The sequence below is a fragment of the Myotis yumanensis genome, unplaced genomic scaffold, assembly GCF_028538775.1.
Source record: "Myotis yumanensis isolate MYYU_CA2020_CCGP unplaced genomic scaffold, mMyoYum1.0.hap1 SCAF_6, whole genome shotgun sequence".
In the NCBI taxonomy this organism is placed as follows: domain Eukaryota; kingdom Metazoa; phylum Chordata; class Mammalia; order Chiroptera; family Vespertilionidae; genus Myotis; species Myotis yumanensis.
Genome location: NW_027223757.1, coordinates 43670889 through 43697993, shown reverse-complemented (window position 1 = coordinate 43697993; position 27105 = coordinate 43670889). Strand labels below are relative to the sequence as shown.

Here is a 27105-nt window from a genome sequence, read left to right as displayed (position 1 = left end):
TGACAGTAATCTGTATTCAAAAAGGAAGCAAGCAGTAGTTGGCCATACAACTGGTATCCACAAACACCTCGATTGTTTTAGAAATGCCTAACATTTAACTAATGTGTGTGAATATAGCTGCCACCTATATACTACAGTCAAATTATATTATATGCTCATGAAAATGTCTTGATTAAAATGCTTTTTCATTATCTTTATAAGTAGGGGAAAAAAACCTAATTCAACATCTCTGAGATTCTGTCTCCTAATTGGTGAGATATCGATTATAAAACCTACTCTAAAGATTTCCTGTATGGGGTGAACTCAACAGACAACTGGCCATCTGATGCTATCCGATTATTGACCAGAAGAATGTCTTCTATCAGCTGTTCCGAGATCAATAATCCTGATAAACATTGCAAATATTCTTACAGCTAGCAAACTAATGTAACCGGATTTATAAATAAGTGAAAAATCCCTAATTAATTCAGTTACCTTAAAATACATCTTATCACCAGTTCTTTGCATTCCTTCCTTCCTTCAATAAATTTGTATTAAGCTCCTAATGTATATGGATTTTGTGCTCTGTAGTGATGAGAGGATAGTAAGATATGTAAAGCCCCTCCCCTTGTGCAGATTACAGTCTATTTGAGAGAAGAAACATTGAACAAATAAACAAGCATAACTGCAGACTGATATGAAGGGGATACAAAGTGTATCTCAGAGAGTTCATTGCAAAGCTACTCCATGAGGTACTTAGGGGCTGAAGATGACAGCCGTGGCCCCGCCCACAGCTCCCACCTCAGTCCATTCTAGGCAGCAGGGCATCTCCTCTGACTCCTCGGTTTTCATAGAGGATATCAACCCTTTCCACTGGCAGCCAAAATAAAATATTTCAGAGTCTTCTTCATAAGGACTCATGAGAAAGTTCTCTTTTAGGTTCCAGAACTAGCTGGGCTGCTCCGGAATATTTGATATCTTTTTATTTCATGAATACTGTGAACCATATAACTCACCATGTTTTGCTCTCTGCACGAGAATTCAAAAAGCCCCAAGTCCAATCTGTAACCACCTCTAGTAAGTGTACAAGTGTTATTACAGGTATTTGTGCAACAAACTCCACTGGCTTCCATTAGTTTTCTTATCTCTTTTTCCTTTTATCAAATGGGTTCACTTTTTAACATTTTAATATGCATTTTATACTCTTTAGATTAGGATGGGTTTATGAAATATAATAAGTTAGTAACATTATATATGTAAAAGTGACTAGCACACTCCCATGGATCAGCAAATATTCATTTACCTTTTATTCTTTCCCCCTGTTTATTCTTCTACAGAGAGATCAGGCAAAAGTAAAAGTATAATTCAAGCCAGGAAACCCTCAAGTGACTAGGAATAGAAACCAGCTAAAACAGTTTCGATGATATCTCTGCCACAAACTACAGTCTAGTGATTATGTCAGCAAATTACAATGGCTTCATTTCAAATAATCCATCTACTCAGTGCAAGTAAAAACCAAATTCTCCTACATGAGAAACAATAATTTAGAAGGTGAGCATGCAATTTGTCTTCTGGGCTGGGGAAGTCAGATCACATCCCTAGTCTGTTTTACTGCTCTAACCAGCTCCTTTAAGGACAACACACAACACAAACTGAGCACTCCTTAGCCAGAAATCCAATGTGCTCCAAAATGTGGAACTGTGACTCCCACCTATTTTTCTGACACTATCCCAAATTTTTCCTTCATCAGCCCTTCACTTCATCCAAAATAGTTCTCCCCAAACAGACCTTATACTTTCCTGACTCCCCACCCTCTAATACATAACTGTAAAACTCCTTTTACAAAGAACTACCTTAAATGCCATTTGCCTCTATGAAGGCCTTCCTCAATTCCTTCCATACTAGCACATGTGTACTGAGTGTCTCTGTGTGGGCTCTGTTCCAGAGGCTGCAGAGACATCAATGAACAGAAGGACTAAGTCGCTACCCTCATGAAAAAGGCACTAGGGAAAAATAGGAAGGGGACCAGGAATTATCTTTTTCCTCATCTAACCTTACTTTTTAAGTGATTATGTGTTATCTTTCCCAGTGAATTCTATGTTCTTAGAGGACAAGAATCAAGAGATATTCTGTTGTGCTCCAATGCCATTTGCACAATATTTCACAGTTGCAACTAAGAAAGAATTGTTTCCCCCAGTGACTGCGAATAACTTGCAACCCAACAGCCTTTCTCTGTGGAAAGAGACCCTCATGGCTGTAGGTCCCCTCACCCACTTGCCCTGAGAGCACATGTGTGACAATGAGCCAAGCAAGATGGGCTCTGAGAGAAGGTCTCATCAACATGTGGGCATCTTCTGTGTCAAATGTTATCTTGTCTACTGGGCAGCAGAGTATTCACCCAGTCCTTGCCTGACAAGCCCTAGACTAACAGCAAAAATCATGCACCCCTGAAAATATGGCTAAATGATTCTGTACACTTGTTCTTAATACAACATTAGCACAGGGACTTCGTGGCTACAGTCAGAGAGTAAACAAGACTTTGTTTTTCTCTTGCACAATCTCAGATTCCACAAGTATGCATCTCAACTAATTGAAAAAGTTTTGCCAAAATTTTTGCATAGCTTCCAATGACAGAAATACTCCAAATTAAATAGGCTTAAATAACATTTTAAAACCAATTAATGACTTGAAATTCTAAATACTCACATGAAAACTCTAGTAAATGTAAGATTTATACAAATGCCCTTGATAAATTAATAAAAATGCTTTATGTTTTGATGCATCTCAAAAAATACAAAAATGAATCCCCTAGATCAGGGCTTGAGCCAATTCTTATGTAACAACACATCTAGACCTCGATTTCCTAGTTATACCTCATAGGATGTGAGAGGGGGGTAGATGAAATATTATATGAAGAACTCATAACACAGTACCTAGAACATAGTAAATGCTGAATAAATAGTATTATTTCTTAACTCCCACATTCCATAGCAGTTACTCACTACCAAATTCCCCAGAACAATAGTTTCACTTTGGTAGCAATTTTGTAATCCATTTCATTACAAACACCTCCCTATGCTATATTTCTTTCCACCTCAAACTCATTTTAATCTTCTCTATTAATTTTTAGCCTCTAAACTCTATGGTCAAAATACTTATTAAGGTAAGTTCTTTATTGCTATGTCAGCAAATGGGAACCTTAGAGCAACACAAGCCCAATACTCTGAGAAAAGCTCAGCCTGTACAAAACTCTAACAGCTCAAAAAATGTGTTCGGATGAAAAGCACAATAAAAAAAGCCCACTTAAAGACATTTCAAGTACGGTTGATGTGCTGCCAAGAGGAGTCTGAATGGCAGATTCACTAAGAACAAAGCATTTGTTTTATTTTTAGAATTCTATTAAATTGAGTATTTCATTTGTATAGATTAAAGGGCTAGCTGCTGATGGGAATCACATTACGAGTTCCATTTCCCCCCTCCAGACTCAGACACAAAGAAGAGTCTGGCCTTACCTCTCTCCCTTCCACACAGTAAAGCATGTGCTGGTATCACACACACTCTCAGAGTTAGATGTATGCATAAGCACTGCTTTCCTTTGGCGTGGGACAGAATAAAATTATTGGGCACACAGAACTTAGACTCTAAGGTGAGTAGAGGGAGAACTTGACTCAGCTGACTTTCGTAAAGGAAGAACACAGCCTGCTCCACTTCTGCAGCTTTCTTAAAAGTGCCACACTGACCCTGTGTGGGACTGCATGGGTGACTGTCTTACGGGCAGCTCCTGCAGTTCTCCCAAACAAGACTGGCATATCAAAAGAGGAACTGTAAGCAGACAAGTTTTGGCATATTTTTCAAAATACCTGTGATACCAATTTACATTCGTTTTCTTTTTCTCCCTTGAATGACTTCTACCACAGCTGGAGACACCCTAGGTATCTCAGCTCTGGAAGCAGTGTAAAATGGGTAATTTGCAATAGGACACACAGCTTGTCAATTTCACCCATATTTGCACAGACCAAAGTAATCCTCTTATTCCATTATGGACAGTCCGAAATCATTCAATTTGCAGAATTAACCATCTGAGTCTACTCTAAACTTTGTAATAGTCATGTACACACTTGGAATTTCTCAAATTCCAATGAAATAAAAGGAGCCATTTTCACATCGTTGGCCTTCTAGCATTCCCTTAAGCAATATGCTATACCCTCCCACGAGGTAAATGCCACCTTGTTATATGGGAAGTTCAGTGTGACTCCCTTGCAAAGCAAATAGGAAGCATCTTCACCACTAAAAGGTACTATCACCTTCAGAGAAATGCATTTCTATCATTTTAACTGAGAGACACGCCTCCATGATGCCAACAGTAGCACAAACATATTTACAGCCTTCAAGTGAAATGGAATGGATGCACAGAGAAAAGGTAACAATATTTTATCAGCTCATGTTGAATAAAGATTCTTTGCAAGAATTTTCCTCTTCAACTCACCACACCCTATTCTACTTCCATTTCAGACAACTGAATTTTTCTTCTTATCACTTCAGTTTCGGAGCTGGCCATTCTGGAGCTTCTTTGTTTACTTTATGTTACTTGGCAATTCTTAAAAGATGTTGCCAGATTTCCCAATTGAGCTATTTTTTTTAAACAGCTGAAGGTGATCAAATTACCGAGGAAAACGTGGAAACAAAGACATACAATTGATTTGGCTCCAAAGGCGCCGACTGAAATAAGCAGAGGATTGTATTAAACCGTGATCGGATTAAGTGGGAATGACTGCGCCTTATACTAAACTTTTTAATTGGATTCTAGAGTCACTGTTACACGAAGTGCCTGACCTTCTTTATATTCTGGCAGAGTTCCTGCCTGGCCACTGGGTAAACCTCTGCAGCAGAGAGCCCTACTTTATGCTTCATTTTCAGGCTCCCAGGGAGCCCAGCAGAGAAAGCTGATAAGGAGGATCCCACACTGTGAGGGGCTCACAGACTAGGACAGTCTGCTGGGAAATTAGGCTAAGGCACCCTTGGAAATGTAACAGTGTCATACTAATAAGTGGATTTGTGTTTACTCCTTGTGGTTTTCTCCATTTGATTTGGCGGTTTTAGTGGTTCTCAAAAAGTCTTTGGTGTTACATAAACATCGCCTCTGCCTAGAAGCACCTTTCTCCTCCATTTTGTAGGTTTCACCCAACATGCTATGGTGTGGATGGCGCCACAAAAGTAAGGGCTGGCTTAGGCACAAAGTCTACTATCACGTGATTTCAAGAAGGAAAGATGTGGGGATGCAAACAATAACAACCAAAAAGTAAATCAAAAACTCTAATGTGTCAGTAAAATGTGGTAAAGCCAACCATCCTCCCAAAAGGGGTTGTGTAATACCATGACACAAGTTGAAATAGAGCTAAATCCAGACCTGCCACCACACTGCATCTGAATTTGTTTCCTTGCCTCCATGGGCCACAGTGATTTCTTCCTGCTCCTTCCTCTGAGCTTCTACACTGTTAACTGCCTCTCCCACTCATGTGGCACTTCTAGTTCTGTCTCACAGGGTGATGAATGGTATATCTGGACACCCTCCTAAATTCCATCCCTTATAACAATCTCTACTTGCTAGTTGCACTATATCTTAACCAAGGACAAATACTTACTTGCAAGTGATTAACAAAATAATTCTCATTGCAATAAACTCATTCATCTCAAATCCAAATGACTGAAAACTCAAAAAAAAAAGAAAAAAAAAAACCCTGGCAAATCTTTCTACATAAATGAGAGATACCTGCTAAGTAAGCAAATTTATGTGAGGAGTTTTTTTTTTTAATTCCCAGTATATAATTAGCAACGATCATTCTGAAATTCTGTGAGATCCTGTATCAAATAAACTAATTATGTTATTGTTTTCTTGTTATGTATATTAATACAATGCTCTTAATTTTTATAACATCATAATTCAGGCATAACATATGTTATATGTAGGAAAACTAAAATACTAAATTAATTTCATCCTCAACAATATGTTTGGAACTATTATAACTGTATTGAAGGAGTGAGAATGAATAATACTTTAAACCCCCAGAGAAATAACCTTTACAAATTGATAATAAATGCAATATCTCTTCAATAGAAAGATAAGAAAAGGTTATATAGTATATATGCATGTATAGTATATATATGCACACACATATATAACATGTAAATAGATTAAAGGTGTTCTGTAGCTTTTCTTTATACCTCTCTGCATTATCTTAATTTGTTCTATAATGAACAGGTATTACTTTTATAATCAGAAAAATATTTTCTTAAAAAAGAAAACTTTGAGACAAATTTCAGGTATTCTCACTTCATATTGAAATGGTTCCCAAATTTCTTTTCTTTGTATTTCTAGAGTTTATTATTTGGGAATAATATTAAATGTCAAAAGATAAAGCATGATTTGACTTCTTTCCCTAAGGTTCAACTTCTCAGGCAAACCATTTATCATTTTAAATATCCTAATGACCATATGCTCCATCAGTGCCTATACATTTCACTGATTTTCTGATTTATTTGCCACCCCTCCCACCTTATGGAATTATCTGTCTCTGAAGGCTTTCATGTGAACTGTATAACTTTATATTTCCTTCTTTGGAGATTATAACTTATATTATTACTTACAATTGAAAGAAAATAAACTCTAGTTTCACGTGAGTTAGAGGTGGTATATTTGTCACTGTTTAGATGAAGTAAACCCAACTTTGGGGCCACATTTCTTATTCTGAGGAACTTTACTTATGTTTGGGAATTCATTTCATATTTAGCTACTAAAGTTTTAGGCATATTTGTGAATTCTTCAGGTCTAAGTTTCAAATTCTATTGTTGTTATAGCTTTCTTGTTTCTTATTTTCTTAAGGAGGGTGGAGGAATGGAAGCTGTTGTTTAAAGGTTAGATCTGAACAAATTAAGTGCAAAATGTGCTGCCTCTTTCATCAAGGAAATAAATTAAAAACTGTCTGTCTCTTGTCCCACAGTCAGAACCCTTAATTTGAGCCCATTTCCGGGGGAAGGGGAAAAGCAAATGAAAAGAAAGAAAAAGTCACACTAATATCAACCAAGTTTTTCTTACTTTAAAATGTGTTCAACAAAAAGAAATAAAAAGCACACACTATTCTGGCCCCTTCTTTTCCATCTCCTTCTATTCTTTCCCACCTCCTACCCCTGGTGTCCACCTCTCTCTCCCTCCTTGTCATTTACTAAGCTGATGTTTTTCAAATGCCTGATCCCTTTAAAACTCTTCCAATGCCTAAGCTAGATAAGCTATGGGGGAACCCACCACCTACCACCTTGTATGAGGCTGAGGTTTTATTCTCACAGGAACAGCTTTCTTTCCCAGTTCTTCTGACCCTTACAAAACTGATTCCTAAACCCTGAAAATGTCCTCTGGCAGGGAGGGTAAAAGAACCCACAGTTCCAATTTTTAACTCCACATAAACTCTAGAAACAGAAAAGGTACCCACAGGGTCCCCAAATTCCCCCCAGGGTTTTGCATGTGGAGGTTCTGCAAGGCCAAAACTCAAGGCACTGCGGGAAGCTCAGCTCTTTTCTGCACAATACAAAGGTACTGGCATTTCTGCAGACGATAGAGAAGTAGACCCTCAGACTTTGAACTGCCTGGGAGAAGATGCAGCAAAAATGATGGCATGATGCTATGTTTTCAAATGTACAAATCTTCATTTGTTTAACTTAAATATTTTATAATATGTCCCATATCATTAATTCTTGATTAAACCTCTTTTAGGTAGTTAATCATTAATGGTTTCTTTACAGTTGCTATGCAAACACTTCATTCATACCTATGACATATCAAATCTCACAGATATTCTTTAATTGGATTCATTTATTTCTAATCTCCTTAAGCCCTTACTATTATAATGCTTGTCTAAAGATACATTAAACTCTATTATTTAAACAGCTAAAATATATTTGAGTTGTATTTTATGAACAAAAATTCACAATTCAACAAATGTTCTACCATTATTATTATGTACTTCAGTATTCAGAAACTATTTAAAATTGCCTGGTAGATATGCTGTGCTTAACCAAAATAATTTCTGATTCATTGCTAGAGAGTTTGGATTGCCCACTAAAATGCCAAAATTTTCATTGTCTGTATTTGAAGTCAGAGAGCTTGTATAATTCTATAGAAAATACATAGTTACCAATAGAACCCATTACCAAAGACAGAATAGGCAGCTGCCTACTTTTATGATTTGTAGAACTTAAGAAGGTTTCTTGGAACACTCATGAAGATGTCTCAATAATGGTCTACTGGCTGATGCTTAAAATTTGCTATTAGATATTTATATCTTTGACTTTAAACAGATGCCTCAGAAAGGAATCCTATATAATAAAAGTCTAGGTGGCATCACACGACGTCACAAGATGATCACCACAAGATGGCTGCCACAAGATGGTCACCACAAGAAGGCTGACAGGGGAGGGCAGTTATGGGCGATCAGGCCAGCAGGGGAGGGCAGTTGGGGGCGAGATCAGGCCTGCAGGAGAGGGCAGTTGGGGGCAAGATCAGGCCATCAGGGGAGGACAGTTGGGGGTGACCAGGCCAGCAGAGGAGTGCAGTTGGGGGTGACCAGGCCTGCAGGGCAGGGCAGTTGGGGGCAACCAGGCCAGCAGAGAAGAGCAGTTAGGTGTCAATCAGGCCAGCAGGGGAGCTGTTAGGGGGTGATCAGGCTGGCAGGCAGAAGCAGTTAGGGACCATCAGGCAGGCAGGCAGGCGAGCGGTTAGGAGCCAGCAGTCCCGATTGTGAGAGGTGTGTCTGGCAGTCGGACATCCCCCAACGGGTCCCAGATTGGAGAGGGTGCAGGCTGGGCTGAGGGACACCCCCCTTCCCGTGCATGAATTTTGTGCACCGGGCCTCTAGTAAATATGATAAACTTCATCTGTTATCTTTCATTGATTCATTTTAACAGCTCTTTTTCCTAGAGCAGTGATTCTCAAACTTCAGCCTGCATCAGAAGCACCTGAAAAGTTTACTAAAACACAGCTTGCTGGGCTCCACCCCTTAGAGTTTCTCACTTGTAGGTCTAGGGTGAAATCCGCAATTTCCATTTTTAACAACCCATCCCCCCTGGCTGATGCTGATATTGCCAATCAGGAGCCCATTCTTTGAGAACTAGAGCAGTTGTTATCTGGGATGAAAAAAGCTAAAGGAATCTGGTAAAAGGACACCACAGAAGAGATGGGAAACCACTGAAAAGGGAGGAAACTCTCCAAAGACAAAAGTCATACTTTTTCTACCACCTGACCTCACTGCATATCTTTCATTAAACTACTTCCATTCCTACCAAACTGCTTGCTTCCTCTCAGCCTTCTTTTGAGCACCTCCTGTTCTATAAACCCCATAACACTGGAGAGCCAGAGGGCTTGGTCTTCAGGCTGCTTCTCTATTAACACCCATGCTCTAATGATTTCATCCATTCTACTGACTTTAAATTCCATAAGTTGAGGACCCCCAGTCTCCAGCCCAGACCTTCCTTCTCCACAGACACCCAAATCCAGCCATCTACCTGAAACATCCACTCTGATAAAAGACAGGCATCTCAAACTAAACATTCCTAATTGCTGCCCCTACCTACAAATCTGTTCCTTTCCACCAATCATCTAAGTTGCTCAGGCTAGAAACCTAGGTGCTATTCTAGACTCCTCTTTTTTCACAACTCATATCTAATCCATCTGCAAACTGCAACGGTCTATCTTCAAACTATATCCTCAATCTGACCTTTCATTACCTCCCTCTTTCAAGCCATTATCTTCTCTCACCTAGGCAATTACAATCATTTCCCATGGGTCTCCCTGCCTCTACCCTCCACCATCCTCAAAGCCTATCCTTCATACCAGCCAGATAATCTCTTCATAGCTTAAATTAGCTCATGCCATGCCTTTACTCATAAGTCTCCAATGGCTTCCCAAAGCCTTAAGACCCAACATGACGACAAAAATGGAACTCCCATTTGACCCAGTGATTCCATTTCTAGGAATATATCCCGAGAAACTAGAAACACCAATCAGAAAGGATATATGCACCCCTATGTTCATAGCAGTACAATTTACCATAGCTAAGATTTGGAAACAGCCTAAGTGCCCATCAGCAGATGAGTGGATGAAAAAACTGTGGTACATCTACACAATGGAATACTATGCTGCGGTAAAAAGGAAGAAGAAGAAGAAGAAGAAGAAGAAGAAGAAGAAGAAGGAGGAGGAGGAGGAGGAGGAGGAGGAGGAGGAGGAGGAGGAGGAGGAGGAGGAGGAGAAGAAGAAGAAGGAGGAGGAATTCTTACCATTTGCAACAGCATGGATGGAACTGGAGAGTATTATGCTAAGTGAAATAAGCCAGTCAGAGAAAGATAAATATCACATGATTTCACTCATTTATGGAATATAATGAACAACATAAACTGATGAACAAAAACAGATTCAGAGACAGAGAAGCATCGATCAGACCATCAAACCCCAGAGGGAAGGTAGGGGAGGGTGGGGGTAAGGGGGAGAGATCAACCAAAGGACTTATATGCATGCATATAAGCCTAACCAATGGACACAGACAACAGGGGGGTGAGGGCATGAGTCGGGGGGAAGTGCAATGGGGCAATAAGGACACATACGTAATACCTTAATCAATAAAGAAAAAAATTTTTAAAAAAAGACTCAACATGGTCTGACTCGCCTATTCTACCATCATCACCTTTCATTCTTCCCCTGCCTTTCTCTGCTTCAACTGAAGTGATCTTCTCTGTTCATCAACTTGCCAAGTTGTTTTCTATCTCAGGGCCTTTGCACATGTTTCCCACTGGCAGGAATGTTCTCCCTGCGGGACTCAACATAGCTGCCTTCCTCCCTTCATTCAGGAATCTTCAAGAAGTCCTTCCCTAAACACTCTCATCTCTTTGTCCTGCTTTTTTCCCCTTTCATTCCCTAACATTATGTGATATATTTGTTTATAAGTACTATCTATTTCTTCCCACTAAAATTTATGCTCCATGAGGGAAGGGATCATGTCTGTCTTGTCCACACCATAGCCCTGGCATGGAGAAGGCACTGGAGAAATACTTGCTGAGCAAATGAAAGAGCCATCACGTTTTCCATAGAGATAAATACACTCTGCAACATTTCTTACCATCCTCTTAATTATAGCCACAGAAATTAAGCTGATTCTAATTATAGAAATTTGTTTATAATGAAGGTCCCATTGAGTTGACAGAGAAGAGGCACAAACAGAAAAGATATTATATTGTAAAATGCCCTGTAGTGGCTCTAAATATTTTCCTCTGGTTTTCAATTAGCCCTCACAATAAAATGGCACCCTGCACTTTGTTATTCCTTTAACTGCTTTGATTGGAGGAATAAAATTGACACCCACTCTGCCCTCCTTCTCCTGGGCTTCAGCCTTCCAGCATTCCTGAGCTGTAACCCTGTGGGGGTCTATTACCCAAAGCCAGCACAACAAATACTTCACTTTGTCAGGCCTGTAGTAAGAGTTCAACAGCTAATGGAAATGCTGTGACTTCCAACACTATTAGTCTCTTAACAGCGTATAAAAATTAAAATGAAAAGCCTTGTGTTGCATTTGGTTAGTTCTGAAAAAAAAAAAAAAAAAGCTGCTCTTTTCCTGTCATATATTTGGACACAAATAGCAATCAATGGGAGTGTTGAAAGAAGTAAACCTCATGGGTTCTCACCTTCAGCAACCAGAACACATTACAGTCATCCCAAGTACAAAGAGTGAAAGGAATGGCTGAAGAGCAACAACAAGCTACAAGCCCCTGAAAATGCTTGCAACCAAGGATGCTATTTTTGTAATGCTTTTCAGTAGGAGGCGAGAAACAGCACATTCTCAGATTGCATTAGCAGAGAATGTTACTATTCTCTGAGAGATGTAGAAAGTGGCAAGGGACTTGGGTTTAAAAGTACAAACACAGAGAGAATCCCACCTTAATGGGTACCATTATGACATCCAGTTCAATATAATGAGGCTGTTTTCAGAGTCTGGCCAGCCGCCTATATTAGCACAGCTTTACTGATGTGGATACAACAAATTCTGTTTGAACAAGAAATCCCCAAGAAAAAAAAAGATCCTTTCACGGGCTCTATCCAGTTAGCAATCAATCAAAGGGAAAAAATCCTTCTAGTAAAGACAGCAGCTCCCATTTGAATCCTGGGTGAAATATTAGATGTTCTGAGTAAAATGTTCTATTTGTGGTGCTTACCAATGACTGTTTTGTGAAAATGTCATAACTTGATGACTAAACTGGGGAAGGGGAGATAGGGTCAGGTCTGGGGTGAGTATATCACATGCCCACTGACTAGGTTTCGAGTATGCTCAAACTGTGAAGCAACCGAGTCATCTTGGGGAGACCCCATATTGAACAAGAGAGTAAACTATCTACAGACCTTTGCAAAATCTCTGCAAAATGTCACATTACCTCCTAAATCAGGGGTCCTCAAACTATGGCCCGCGGGCCACATGCAAATACAAATATTGTATTTGTTCCCATTTTGTTTTTTTACTTCAAAATAAGATATGTGCAGTGTGCATAGGAATTTGTTCATAGTTTTTTTTTTTAACTATATTCCGGCCCTCCAACGGTCTGAGGGACAGTGAACTGGCCCCCTGTTTAAAAAGTTTGAGGACTCCTGTTAAATATTTGGCGGAACTACATGAAATTGCCAATATTGGGCTGTGGACATTGAAGTCGAGGCTCTGGGTTGGTATGTCCACTCATTAGCTGTGCTGTATAGGCTAAGTCTCTTGGACTAGCTGAGCCTCTGGCACAAATTAGCAACCCTTCAAATGTGAGTCCCTCTTACTCCCCAACCTAAGTGTGGCAATGAGCAGAGCACCTTCCCACCCCTCCTTCAGCTTGGAGCTGACAATCATCTTGCAGAATCTCCAGGGCACAGCAGCCATGCCTGGGAAATACCCCTTATTTTAAAAAAATAAAATAAAATAAAAACCTTAAAATAATTAGCAACATTTAAAAATATTATATTTAAAAATATAATAAATCCACAAAAACTTCTGAATCTAGATTAATTCTTCAATTTAAAAATTTGCTGAGATTCATAATACTGTTAGAAGTCAACCCCCAAAATATGTAAAATTCCCATTCAACACAGGAAAAAAAATCACTCAAGCATAACACTCTCTCTCTGGCTGAAGTAATGAGATACACAGGACCTGGCCAATACACTGTTGTCCTTGTGAGCATTAAAGTAGGACTCTTCCTGCAGCCAGGTACTGTGCTGCCAATCATGATCTCCCTAACACACACACACACACACACACACACACACACACACACACGGGCATACACACCCAGGGGTTTAGCTCCTTCCACTGACTCCACCCCCTCTCCACCATCTAAATGGAGGGAAGTGTGACCACACCTGGAAGCTTATTCCCCAGGGGTGACCCAGGCAGTGCCAAGACACTTCACGCCCTCTTCTTTCTAATTGTGGATGGAAACTTTTACTTCCAGGAAGGGATCTCAGTCTCAAGCAAGCCTACAGGGAAATCAAACAAGGACTCACCTTACACTTGTGCTTATTTCTTTTTCTTATTCGTTTTGATGCCCCCAGAATTTGGCACATGGCATGACCCATGACAGGTGCTCAATAAGTCATTTATGAATGCTGAAAGACCTACCAGTCCTAGTCAACTGAAGAAGGATCTAACAGTCATTTCCAATGTAGCAGAATCATCGCTGATTTCTCATTCATGGGCAACCCTCTGCCTTTCTAAGGCTCATAGATTCCCACCTTCAGTCCAAAGACACAGACATTGATTTTTGTGTTTATTGGCAAGCTAAAAATTATTTTATTTCATTTCACTGAAATAACCACCCTAATAATTTACATTTACTTGATGTTACTCTGTGTTAGGCACAGTGCCAAGAACCTCACACGTTATATTTAATGTTCCCAAAGTCTCTATGCGGTAGATGTTATCATTACCTGCATTTCAGGGATTAAAAAGAAAACAAAATGAAAACAGAGACAGCAAAGGTAAGCAATTCGCCCAGTCACAGAGCCAGTGAGTGGCAGCAATAGGATTTGAACAGGCGATAGACCCAAAGCCTAAGCTTTTAACTAATATGCTATGTTGCCTAATAAAATGTAGTGAGATCTCATTTCATAACACATTTTTCAAATACCTTGTAAAACCGCCCTGTGTTAATCAGGGTTTCAAACATCTCACTAACAAGCCTAGGCTGCATCATATTCTAATAACAGTAGGATTATGATGTCAAACACAGCACTAGGGAGACCTTCTGGTCCTACAAATCTGGAGCCAGCTGTATATATACTTTGCTCCTCCCTCTCCTTCAATCTGGTCCAAACGTATACCTCACATTTGCTTTCTACAAATAATTTTTAAAATACAACCATTATACATGTGGTACCACTGTATATTCATATCAATAGATTTTTACATTTAATTCAGATGTATGGGGATGCAGCCATAACCAGTCCATGCAGAGGAACCGGGAATACACACAAGGCTCCATTGAACACCATCAAAAATAGCAGCATTGCATATTCTACTCACTTTATATTATAATTACTGACATTGACAAAACACTGATTCCAACAAAATTAACCTTAGAAATTTGACAGATGCTTAGTTTCTTAGAACCTTCTTTTCCCAGTAAAGCACCAGGCCTTTGGTAAAGGCTGGCTTACCTCCCTCCCAGCAGAAATCTCAGCTCCCTTTAGAGTACACAATGACAGCTGTGAAACACGGAGTGAGCTTAACCCAACTGTGGAAACCACCACACACAAAAACCACAATGCTTATAGGTGTGTGTGTGTGTTGAGAGACTGACAAGGGGGAAGAAAATAAACATTTAAATTTGTGGATTTGAGGATATGGAAATTCAAGTAAAAGAGGGAATTATTCATCCTCTTCCAAAATATTTCAGTTGGCAACACATAATTGGCAAGTGCTAATAGTTAAGATATTTTGAGCACTTACTTCCTGGCAGGTATTATGATATATTTCTCATCTCATCTAATTCCCCTCTGCCAAGCCTTAAAAATTAGGCACAAATGTCCCCATTTCACAGATGGGAAAAAAGAGGGTCAAAGGATTGGAGCTGAGCTCAACATCTCACAGCTATTGCACAGCAAAGCATATTCAAACCCGGATCTGTCTGACACCAAAGCCTATGCCTTTTCCTTGCAGGTTTATTTGCATGATACTGTGGGGTTTTCTAAAAACAGAATCTTGATCCTACTGCAATATAACTTCCAGAGTAAAAGTCACAGATGGTAAACAGATGGTCCAGACTCAGCCAGACATTCCTCCTCATCCCCCTCAGCCCTGCCATCACCACGGACCACCTCTCTCCCCTACCACCTCCCTGGACCTCGGAACGCCTGAGGCAGGGGAAAGGCAGTAGTGAGAATTTACTCCTTCAGACTAGGCAGAATGTTAAATTCCTCCGTTGATAGGCACTCAGGTATTTCTAGGTTTCATCTACACTCCACCAATCCTTTCTGCAACCAATATTTTCGGCTTAAGCACAGCCACCAGCACTTCAACCCAAATGAATTCTCTTTCACCACCTGCTTATCTGGAAAGATGTCACAAACCAATGAGAACAGGGAACAGAGAGGAGGAAAGCACTGGAGAAGGAGCAGCCTTTTACTCAATTATCAAGATAGGCATAATCCACCACACACACACACACACACACACACACACACCTGTACTAAACATAAAAGGGTGTTTATGTTTAGTACATGAATAGACCAAGTCAAAAACATGCTTTTCTGGAGTTCAAGGAAAGCCACATTGGAATTTGTCCATCAGGCACAATAACATGTATGGACCCTGCCTTCAAACTAAGGTGATGATCCATGATTTTCCATGATGCGACTCAAAGATCAGAAGAAGCCTTTCCCTTCCAACAGCTGGGCTAAGAGAAAGCCAGAGATGAGTGATCAGGCTGGTCATTTAGCACACACCAAGTGGCCTCCACCCAGAACTGAAGGAGAGGTCCTGTGAGTCAGCGCCCTCCGGATCTGAACAACAACAAAGGAAGAAGTGGAGGCCCCAGAGGCCTGGGGAGGGGAAAGCCGCAGAGTAGCAACCTTGCCAAAGGGCCAGAGGATGACACACCTACCCAGAGCATGTGGGATGTAGGGAAGCTCTCTATCCCCAGGCCCTGAACAGAGTCCCCAGGGGACAACCTCACCTGCCCTTCTCCATCAAAAGCGGAAAGGGGCCAATTCTGCATCCCCAACCACACATACCGACATACTTCATCTGGGAAATGATCCACTGTCACAGGAGGTAATTTGTGCCTAATCTGACCAAAAATAATAATAATAATAACATGGTTTGCCAATCTACTGACATTTGTTTAAAAAGAACATAAAGTATTAAATCTGGTTGCAAAAATAAAATTATTAGCAATAATGTATCTGTGTAATCTAAAGGCAAACAATTCAGTAAAAAACCTAAAATTTTTGCAAGTCACATTTTTTTCTTACAAAATGAAAATGTCTGTAGTGATACATAAAGGAACAAAATATTAATTCTTACTTGACTATCATTGAGAAAATAGCTTAGCTAAATATAAACCACTAAATTGTCAATATCTGCATATACTTGTGAAGCAGCAACACAGAGGCAGCTTTTTAATCTTCCAATATAAGATTAAATGAAAGCTTACCCAGAAGTTGGGTGGACTGAACTCTATAGACCTTAATCTCTTAAATTCATCCCTCTCTCCATACATTTTCTCCCCTACATTTACCCCTGACTCCCACTCCCAGACAGAGAATCTCCCAATTCAATAGCAATTAACACCCTAGGCATACCTGACTTCGGTTTCTTCACCTAGAAAAATGGGAGATGTGATCCCTGCCCAAACCACCCTACAGAGCTGTCAAAGGAGCAAATTAGGTAACAAATGTGACAGTACTTTGAAAGAAATATATATTTGTAAAAAAGAAAAAGTAGCCAAAACCGGTTTGGCTCAGTGGATAGAGCGTCGGCCTGTGGACTGGAAGGTCCCAGGTTCGATTCTGGTCAAGGGCATGTACCTGGGTTGCGGGCACATCCCCAGTAGGAGATGTGCAGGAGGCGGCTGATCGATGTTTCTCTCTCATCGATGTTTCTGATTCTCTATCTCTCTCCCTTCTTCTCTGTAAAAAATCAATAAAATATATTTAAAAAAAAAAAAGAAAAAGTACAAAGTTTGAGCATAAAAACTAGATCATTTTGATTAAAAAAAATTAAGTAAAAGTGTATGGGGATAAGATTATTTGAATGAGTACTAGTATTATGTACTGTAAGACAGACTAAACCTCCCAGCTCTTTCTTTTAACAAAGTGTTTGGTAGTTATAAAATTACTATTAATTGCTATTAATGGTTTTGGTTGTTATAAATTACTATTAATACAAATGTGTCTTCAATTTGTTTCTATAATGATTCAGTTACATCTGAAAAGGACAACTGCAGCTTTAATGTTCAATATTACCATAATAAAGATCAAACACAATTAAGGATTAAATCTAATTTATGGGTTTACATTCGTTCATGATTATTATGTTTAATGATCAAAAAATTAAATCTATGCAACATGAGCTCCATAGATTCAAGGCATGAGAGTAAATTATTTTATATTTTGCTGTAACTTGCTAAGTCAAAAGGTGCTTTACTTGATATTATTTATAATATAAAAGAGTGGTTTTGCTAACCAGGAAAATAAAATATATCTCTGCAACGATACATATTTTTGGCCAAAATTTTTTAAAGATTTTCTAAAATGTCTTAGTAGTAATAACAATAATATCACTGGGCATATAAAGTAATTAAAATATTTTTAAATGCCAAATGAACGCAGCACTATTACATTGCAAGAACAAACTAATATGAGTATAACTTAATGTTTGTTGCTTTATGGTAAGAATATGTAAGGTTTATATTCACAGAATTTGTTAATACTTAACACCCTTTTAATTGTGAAAACTACAATGGTTCTTTGCAAAGAAGAACAAAAATTATGAGATCTGAAATAATTACAATGTAGAGACTTTTGTTTTTCTTTTACATGAAAGTATGTCTCCTTTAGCATTTGCCCTCACTTTTCAAATTCAAAGGGTTATTTAGTAGAAAGCAAATGTCATATGGACCAATAATGTAAATTGCCTCTATTCTGTTCTTTGCAACACTGAAATAGAACTTTTAACTCAGAAAATTCCTTCTCTGTGATCAGTGAATCACTCTAAAACAGTATGAGATTACAATTGTGTTCCATTCTAAACTTAGAAAATAAACAAGCAGAGAATGTTTATTTTTACCAACCAGAAAATGATTGAAGATATTAAATCTGTCTGATTCCAAAATTAACAAATCACTCTTGAAATCGTCTCTCTCTCTTTTACTTTTCAGGCAGAATATCAGAATTGTATTAGCTTATAATTCTCCTTAGGAGAATTCACTAATGTTTACCCTATTCTACCACTACAGAAGACCTCTCGCAAAATATCGTCTATCAATCAGCCTAATTAAGGTCATATATCAGTGAGTACTTAATGAATTACCGTGGCAGATTGTTTTTAATGGCATCAATAAATGCTCTCATGTTTATTTTTTCAAACTTCTATATACGAGTGTACTCATAAACAGTACAGGATTATAGGAAAATATATCCTAAGAAATCCAAAGCACCAATCAGAAAGACTGTATGCACTGCTGTTTATAGCAGCACAATTTACAATAGCTAAGATATGGAAACAGCCCAAGTGCCCATCAGTAGATGAGTAGATAAAAAAGCTGTGGTACATTTATACCATGGAAAGCCATGCAGCAGTTTAAAAAAAAAAAAAAGAATCTCTTACCCTTTCATGGAGGGACCTGGAGAGTATCATGCTAAGTGAAATAAGTCAGTCAGAGAAAGACAAGTATCACATGATCGCACTCATATGTGGAATCTAAGTAACAAAATAAACGGATGAATGGAGGGAATCCAGAGATATGGAAGCATGGAACAGACTGTGGAATCTCAGAGGGAAGTTGGAGGAGGGTAGGTGGGTGGGAGGTAATCATCTATACATAACCCATGGACACAGACAATAGGGTGCTGAAGGCCTGAGGGGTGGGGGGAGCAGGGGCAGGTTGGAGGGAGTCAATGAGGGGGGGAGGACATACGTAATACTTTCAACAATAAAGAATTATAAAAATAAATAAATAAATGAGATGAATTTTTTCACAAGGAATTGATGTGTTTAAAATAGAAAAAAAAAAGAAATGTGGCTAGCATGAGTCAGTGGTTGAGCACTGACCTATGAACCAGGAGGTCATGGTTCAATTCCTGATCAGGGCATATGCCAGGTCGTGGGCTCAATCCCCAGTGTGGGGTGTGCAGGAGGAAGCATATCAATGATTCTCTCTCATCATTGGTGTTTCTATCACTCTCTCCCTCTCCCTTCCTCTCTGAAATCAATAAAAAATGTATTTTTAAAATAAAATTAAAAAGAATAAAGTATCATGATATTTGTAGCTTACTTTGAAATGATTCTATGGAGAAAAAAATCACATACAAATAGACACATATAAGTAGAGAAAAATTTGATATATAAAACAAATATGGTTTATATTATAGATAATGTGTGTACAAATATACATTATACTATTCTTTCAACTTTTTGTATGTTTGAAAAATATTTTTTAATATTTTAAAAATTTTTATACCTCATTGGTTTATCCTTAAAAGTATATTTTAAAATGTTATTTTTAAAACATATAAAGTTTAAAAACACAAAGAGAATCAAGGCTTTTCACTTTTCTAGAAATTCCTTGTCATTGTTTATTGGGTATTTCACATTTTAAATTTCCTTCACACTAAGTAATAATGCTTTCTATTTGAGTTGGAACTAATACTTACTATTAATTAAACAAACCAAAGAAAATATGAATGCAAGAAACTTACTTAGGTTTTACACAGTATGCTTTCCTCTCCATATTATTCTAGACATTCCCCAACATTCATTGTTACTAGACACAACTCCATTAACTTATCTTCTTGAAAATATTTAGGGAGCAGGGCCTATCATACTTCACACTTATTTTTCAAAGCCTATGAGCACCAAAATTTGTAAGATATTTTTTTAATGTGGCACACAAAGCTAATAAGGCATGTTTGTCTTATAGAAAATTATGAACTGGCTAATTTCTTTTTTTGGTTTGTGGTTTTTAATGGGTTTGGGGGGGGTAGTTGGTTTGGTGGGATGGGGGTTATGTTTTAATGAAGGCTATAGAAGCCTCAGGGAACCTCAAGGACCCAGAGAAAATCTATGAGAATTTTAAAAATTCAATCATAATGTCCTACTGCTCTCTTCCCCAGAATTTAAGAAAACCAAGATTCTGTATGGCGGTCACACAAAAGCCAGTAAGACATCAGGGCATACACCACCTACCTCTAAAATTCCTATATTTGCTGTTGCAGCTGCTGATTAAAACAAGGTTACTGACTATTTCTATTCATTATTCCTTTTGTTAGATAATGATGATTAATTTTTCTAGGTATATCTAATGTATATATGCATAGCCTGGGGACACAGACAATAGTGTGGTGAAGGCCTGGGGTGGGACAGGGGCTGGGTGGAGGGCGGCAAAGAGGAGGAAAAGTCAGGACATCTGTAATATTGTCAAGAATTTAAAAAAAACACACAATAAATTTAGCATCAGGAATTTAAAATATGGGCTTCTTATGAATGTAGCTTCCACCACCATGTCACACTTTCATTTGACAAATGCTTATTTAAAATTCTCTCTACTTTCATGACATGAAAAATCCCTTCAAAATGTATGCTATTAAAATGTCTAAATTTGGAAAACATCTGGTCTGTAAAATTATTTGGAGGGGAGGTGGTTCTTTAAGTACATTGTTTGAGGTAGTGTATTTGGAAAGAATTTACTTATCATTCTCAGGCCTGAGAACTAGCCCTGAAGACAAATGTATGCAGTAGTTTGCTGCTACCATAGAGAATCAATAGTCATTTATTTAATTTGCTAAGACAATGGAAATTAGTAACTTCCAGCCAGATGTGTGATATACACATCAAACAAACTGCAACCTGTTCATTATGAAAATCCTGTCAACACACACACAGAGCCACTTGATGACATTGTATCTAAGGCAGTTTCCACATTTGCAGCTATAAATATTGTCCTAAGAATTTTTATACAAAGATTTGGAGCTGAGACTCATAAAAGGGTAATCAATTTCAGCTTTTCATCTTGTGTGCCTCTGTGTTTATTTCTATTTTCATTTAGAGGCATAAAACATTCAGAAAAACGTGTGCCTTGCTATTTTTTCCTTCTGTAAATCATTTATCCTCATTACATCTTTTTAATCTGATGTAAAGCTGGTAGCCTAATCCTGCAGCTCTGGAGAAGTGTGTAAAGTGAAGAATGACAGAGTCAACAGCAGACAGAAAATACACTTATGCACTGGAAAACAAAACAGAATATTCCAAAATGACTCCAAACATAAATTAAGTTTACCCATTGGGAGGTCTAACTTGCATTCTGATCATTTATATGGGTCTGTGTGACTATATACCCTGCTGTTTGATAAAAAATGATGACTAACCACAGGCACCTAGCAAAGAACAGAATGTATGTATAATGCTTGTGATGTCTCAGACATACAAAGCACCTTCTTAAAGAATGTCCATTTCCTCTCCATGGTAAGCAGACATAATTTTTCACTCTTTAATACTTATGCTTCACAGAGTGGCTTATTTTATGAATTATGATTTGCCATTTTCTCTTATGCTTATCTTAATAATATGAAAAGCTGCATTCATAAAATGGATGATTTGTTTCATGATACCCAAATAGTTACCGTTTTATGCTCTGTATTAAAAGACACAGCCTTTGTGCTATTACAAAAACCTGAGAGTATTTATGTTAGCACTATTTACTAACATGAAAAAAACACAATTCTTAGTAACCACATTATTCTTAAGTACTGAATTTTCATCTAAACTGAATTCATTTTCCAAGTCTATTAATTAAATTTTCTTATTAAGCAGGCACAAATTAAATAGCCTTATTGCCAAGCATAATATTTCCAACTACTACATTTTTAATCGGCAATTTAAAAGAATGTGGAGTGAATCAAGTCCTCATCATCTATAGTCTGATTCCAAAAAGCACCCCTTAACCAACTTCCTAATGTCAAACTAGCATTTCTACTAAGCACCTGGTGTGTCAACTGGTCCAAAGCAAATAACTCCTCCTGAGGTACCCTAAAATCACAACCTCCACCAAAAAAAGAAAGAAAGAAAGAAAAGGAAGGGCAACTGCGCACACAAAAGGTTTCTTCATAAAAGCTTCAACCTTTTGACATTCACAAACATTATACAGAACGTGCTTTCTTCACCAGCCGCACACCGGACCATGTGATCCGCCTGCAGGGCCACAAGAGATTATTGTTTCTGGAAAGAATAATGCTCAAATACGGCTGCCGTGGCCAGCCCGCCAGCCGCACCCGCAGGTCGCGCTGCGAGGCAGCCTCCTCACCGGCGCTGCTGGCCAGCCGCGCGCGCGCGAGCGGGGCCTGGGCACCCGCCAAGACTTGCAGCACTAGCTGGCCCCTTGGCTTTATGGAGGTTAAAGTCAGACCCTCCCGGTCACTTAAACCCTTTTTGTGGTTCAGGAGGGAAATCACTCTCTCTGAACTCTTAACTTTGATTGGAGATTCTGGTTAAAATTAAGAACTTCAAACCCAGATTTGAAAAAGTGAAACAGATGTCCAGTTCGTTATCCATAAATGGCTCCGTACCCGACCCTTTCCTCTCTCTCTCTCTCTTTTTCTTTCTGCCGCATTAAGTTTTATTTAATGCAGAATTTCCTTAAAGAGAGAGAGAGAGAGAGAGAGAGAGAGAGAGAAGAGAGCAAATATGGACTGTGGGTGGAAAACTCCTAAATCATATAACGAAAGGAAGCCTCCTCATAAAGATGAACGTGCTCAAGCTGCCGCCTCCCAACGCAGGCGGCACTCGAGTCAAAACCAGTGTCCCCAAGGGACCCCCGCCTCGAATATCCCGGGGGCGCCCACCACCTGCACCCTCGTGGCGACCACGGCCGCCTGAAGTGGGAGAAGGAGTCCCCGATTTGCACTCACGTAAGAACATAGTTGACGCTGACGATACAGTGTGGCCTGGACGAGCGGCTGTTGTGCACGATGGTCGCATAGCTCTGCACCCAGACCCAGCCGCCCTGCTTCGCCAGGAACCTGTAGTACTTGGTGGTCACCTGCCCCTTCACCAGCACTGATGGAGAGACAGAAGGCAGCGGTGGTGAACGCGCCCGCCCCAGATCGGCCCGCACGCAGCCCCCGGCAGTGAGAGCAGGGTGCCCTGTGGGTACTAATCAGAGTGCGCGCGCCCGAGGCGGGGGGGGGAGGAAGACAACAGGCACCTTCCCAAATTCATGGGTTGTCCTGTTAATTTGCACGATTAGCAAAGAGGGAAACGCTTAAAGTTGGAGGATTCCGCCCCTCCCCCCAGTCGATTTTCGAACTACGTCAAATGGTCGGGGCAGCTCACTTCCTAGCTCACACTCGTAGTCCCGGGAGACGAGGCTCAAAGCAACGCAGTGGCACAAGCCAAGCGCGTACTATGGGTCAGTGCACTTGAGCCACGTGGGCTAGCCTCCGTTTTTCCTCCCACCTTTTGTGAGGCTGGGGGCGAGGTGGGGAGGGGGCATTCTATCTATAGGAGAATAAAACGCCTCCCAGGGAAAATTTCGCCAAGAAACTCAGAAATTCCCCCTCGGCCCCGTGAGCGCCCTCAGATGCTAGAGAAACAGGATGGGTCAGTGTTAGAGCAGCCGCTCGCAGGACCTCAGCTACCACCCCCACCGGCTGGGGGCTTAAATCACGCCCTCTCCCCTCCCCCACTCCTCCTCCGGGGCCTCGCCGGGGCGGGGCGGCCGCAGGGTGGCGCCTTACGCAGGTGGTGGGCGCAGCGCAGGTGGAAGGTGTCGCAGCCGTGCACGTGGTGGTACAGGGTCTTCTCAATCAGGTCCTGAGGTTCATACCCCGTCAGCTCCGCCACTCTGCGGAGAGCAATCCCGCGGGATGAGCGTGAGGTGCGGGGATGGATGTGCCCCACCCCAGACAGCCACCTGAGACTTGGGTGCCCACCCTCACCTCGCGGAGCTCCATCGGTCACCTCATCTGCAAAAGGGGCTCCTAAGATGCACGAGGAGCGCTCCCCACTGAACAGGGCCGCCCTCCGGCTATGGGTGACTCTTTGCCTCCTCCCCCCTCCCCCTCCCGCCACCCACCTGGAGTCCAGGAAGATGAGCTTCATGTCCAGGCTGGCGCGGAACATGAACATGTTGCTATGCAGCTTGATCTCCGTGACAGCGCTGGGCGGCAGCGAGTGGCCCACGGCCACCAGGCCCACGTTCTGGTAACAGCCATCGAAGGGGGACATGTCCAAGCTGTACTGGCGGATCTTCAGGTAGCCACTGCAATGAATGACCTGCGGAGGCGGGTGGCAGGGCAAGACTCAGCCACGCAGCCAGGAAACCACCCAAAAAGGTGGGGAAGGGATTAAAACCTTGAGACCCAGCTAGACCATAAATGAATACCCTGGGGGCCACGCCCCCGTGTTCAAGTGTCTAGTTACTAGGGCTCCAAGGTGTTTCAAGGAAAAGACTGCACTGCCTCACTGAGCTTACCTGGGGACTTGTAACAAAGCAGAGGCCTGGGCCCTGCCAACCCTGACGCACCTGGATCGCGAAGCGGTGCCCCGGAACCTGCATGTTTCATCTCATTAACCAGGAGAACCACAGCTTGAACTAAAGCTCTGTTTCCTAACCTCTCTGGGGGGTCAGAATCTGACGCCCTAAGTAAACTCTAGGAACCCACTGGAGCGATGGACCATGTCTGACGCTTGACACATCCCCAAGGCCCTTTATGGGCCCCTGATTTTAGAGCCCCAGCAGCCGGGGAGTGAGTATCCGGACCCAGTGAGACTGTCTTCAAACGTGGTTCCAGGGGTTCACAAAGGTCAACGACCTTGGTGATGCGCCCCCTCCCAGAGCTGTTCGCCATTCACCCAGGCGGGGAACGCCCTCCTGGGCGGCCCGGACCACAGGGAAGCCCCTCCCCTACCGCACGGTTCCCTGGTCCTGCCCCCTTCCCCTACACCAGGCTACGTGGCAGGGATCCTCCCTCTCAGCCACGCACCTTGTAGCCACCGCAGGTGAGGCCCGCGTTCCTCTTGGCCAAGACACACTTCATCCTCAGGAAGAAGGAGCGCTCGATCTCATACTCTGGGAGAGAGGAGCGGAGGGAAGCGCGGGACGTGAGACAGGCAGCTCCGCGCCAGGGGCCCTGCCAGGGCTAACTGGGGCAACGCCACCAGGGGACTGCGATTGGCACACTCCTGCCTTACCCTGGACAAAGTGAGAGTGGTAGGGCTGGTGGGCCGTGAGAACCGCTGTCATCTCGTCGTGGTCTGCCGGGTGGATGTATTCGTAAATGCTATTCCCGGTCAGTTCTACCTGTAAAGAGAAGGGTATCACCATCTCGGAGTGGTGATGCCACATGGAGGGACTGGAAGATTGGGCCAGGAGGGCCACAGCATTGTGAGGACAGGAGCCAGAACTTTAGAGTCTGCCCTAAGTTCTAATTCTCTGCTGTTGCAGCCTAGCTAAGCCTCGGTTTCCTTATCCATGAAAGGAAATAACAATAGTAGTAGTAGTAGCTCCCTGGCAATATTCTGGTGAAGACATTATGACACCAATATGTAACCCATCTCCCATGTTATTTGGCCTCTGCTAGGGACTCAAAAAGGTAGCCATTGTTTGGGCTTGGAGTAGAACAGCGGTTCTCAACCTGTGGGTCGCGACCCCTTTGGGGGTCGAACGACCCTTTCACAGGGGTCGCCTAAGACCATCAGAAAACATATATAATTACATATTGTTTTGTGATTAATCACTATGCTTTAATTATGTTCAATTTGTAACAATGAAATTGGGGGTCACCACAACATCAGGAACTGTATTAAAGGGTCGCGGCATTAGGAAGGTTGAGAACCACTTGAGTAGAAGCTCAAGGATAAGGGAAGGGGAGAAAGGGAGAGGTCCAGCCCTCCTGTCAGCTGAGCTGTTTCCAGTCCCAGAAATGCACATGTGAAACCTTTGGGACAGCCAGCCCTCCACCCCTCTCCTCCTGCCCCAGCTCTGGCTGTAAATACTGGAGGCTAGAGTCCTAGACCACTCACCTACCTGAGAAAGACCCAGGTGGACCGAAGCTGTCTCTGAGATGTACATGATCTTCCCATCTGGGGCCACCACAAAGATAAAACCATCCAGGGTCTGGGAAGACAGAAACAGAGTTGAATGGAGAGCCCTCTGGGACACTGGTACAAATTGGGGCGGGGGGACAGAAGTTAGAGATGCCCAACCAGAAGTGCAAAGAGACAAAGTAGAGAGGGGGTGGCAGGAAATAGTGCATAGAAAACCAACCCCAAGAGTCCCTCTTTTGTTTTTTCCAAATTTGAAAGCACCTGGAAAATGCAGCACACTGGAAGAGATCCAGAGGGAGAGATGGAGGAGGCTACTACTCTCCAAGATTCAGGATCCACCAAAATAGACAGAGCAAACCTATCTGTAACACACACACACAAATATTTAGGAGGGGGGGGGACACAGTCTGCTATAAGAGGTGAATTAGGTTCTTGGAGTGATGATCACTGAAAGAACCAGAGGTTTCCTCTGTCCGTCTTGGAGGACTCCATAGTGACAGCGTCTTTTAATAAAAAGAATACCTGGGGTTTGGGAAATAGCAGGCATTGGGTGATGTGGAAGGGCTGGCAGTCTGAAAAGTTGTAGACAGAAGGCAGATGGCCAGTAGCTCTGAAAAGAGTCTGGGAGACGGGGATTTAGGAGATGAGAGGCTTTCAGGCAGCAAGTCCATAAAGTAGTGCAATAGTGTGATGTGTGCGTGTTTACATTGATACATCAAGCTGCCAGGCTCTCCATGAAGGCAAGTCTCAGACTTTCACTGTCCCTTTATTTATGTGAATGGGGCTTCAATCCAGG

The 27105-nt window shown here is 41.3% G+C and overlaps 1 protein-coding gene across 4 annotated transcripts in view; it reads right to left on the bottom strand.

The window, feature by feature from the left end:
- SIM1 (SIM bHLH transcription factor 1) overlaps positions 1-27105 on the bottom strand; it is a 74208-nt gene that overhangs the window by 33490 nt on the left and 13613 nt on the right. For 3 of the 4 annotated variants that reach the window (XM_070418021.1, XM_070418023.1, XM_070418022.1), the window contains exons 4-9: positions 26290-26379; positions 25455-25563; positions 25247-25332; positions 24337-24536; positions 23999-24105; positions 23171-23318 (exon numbers count right to left, since the gene is read on the bottom strand). In XM_070418021.1, coding sequence (XP_070274122.1) covers positions 23171-23318; positions 23999-24105; positions 24337-24536; positions 25247-25332; positions 25455-25563; positions 26290-26379 — 740 coding nt within the window. Of the gene's footprint in view, positions 1-23170; positions 23319-23998; positions 24106-24336; positions 24537-25246; positions 25333-25454; positions 25564-26285; positions 26380-27105 lie in introns of those variants that run through there. The other variant, XM_070418024.1, reaches the window with a different exon arrangement.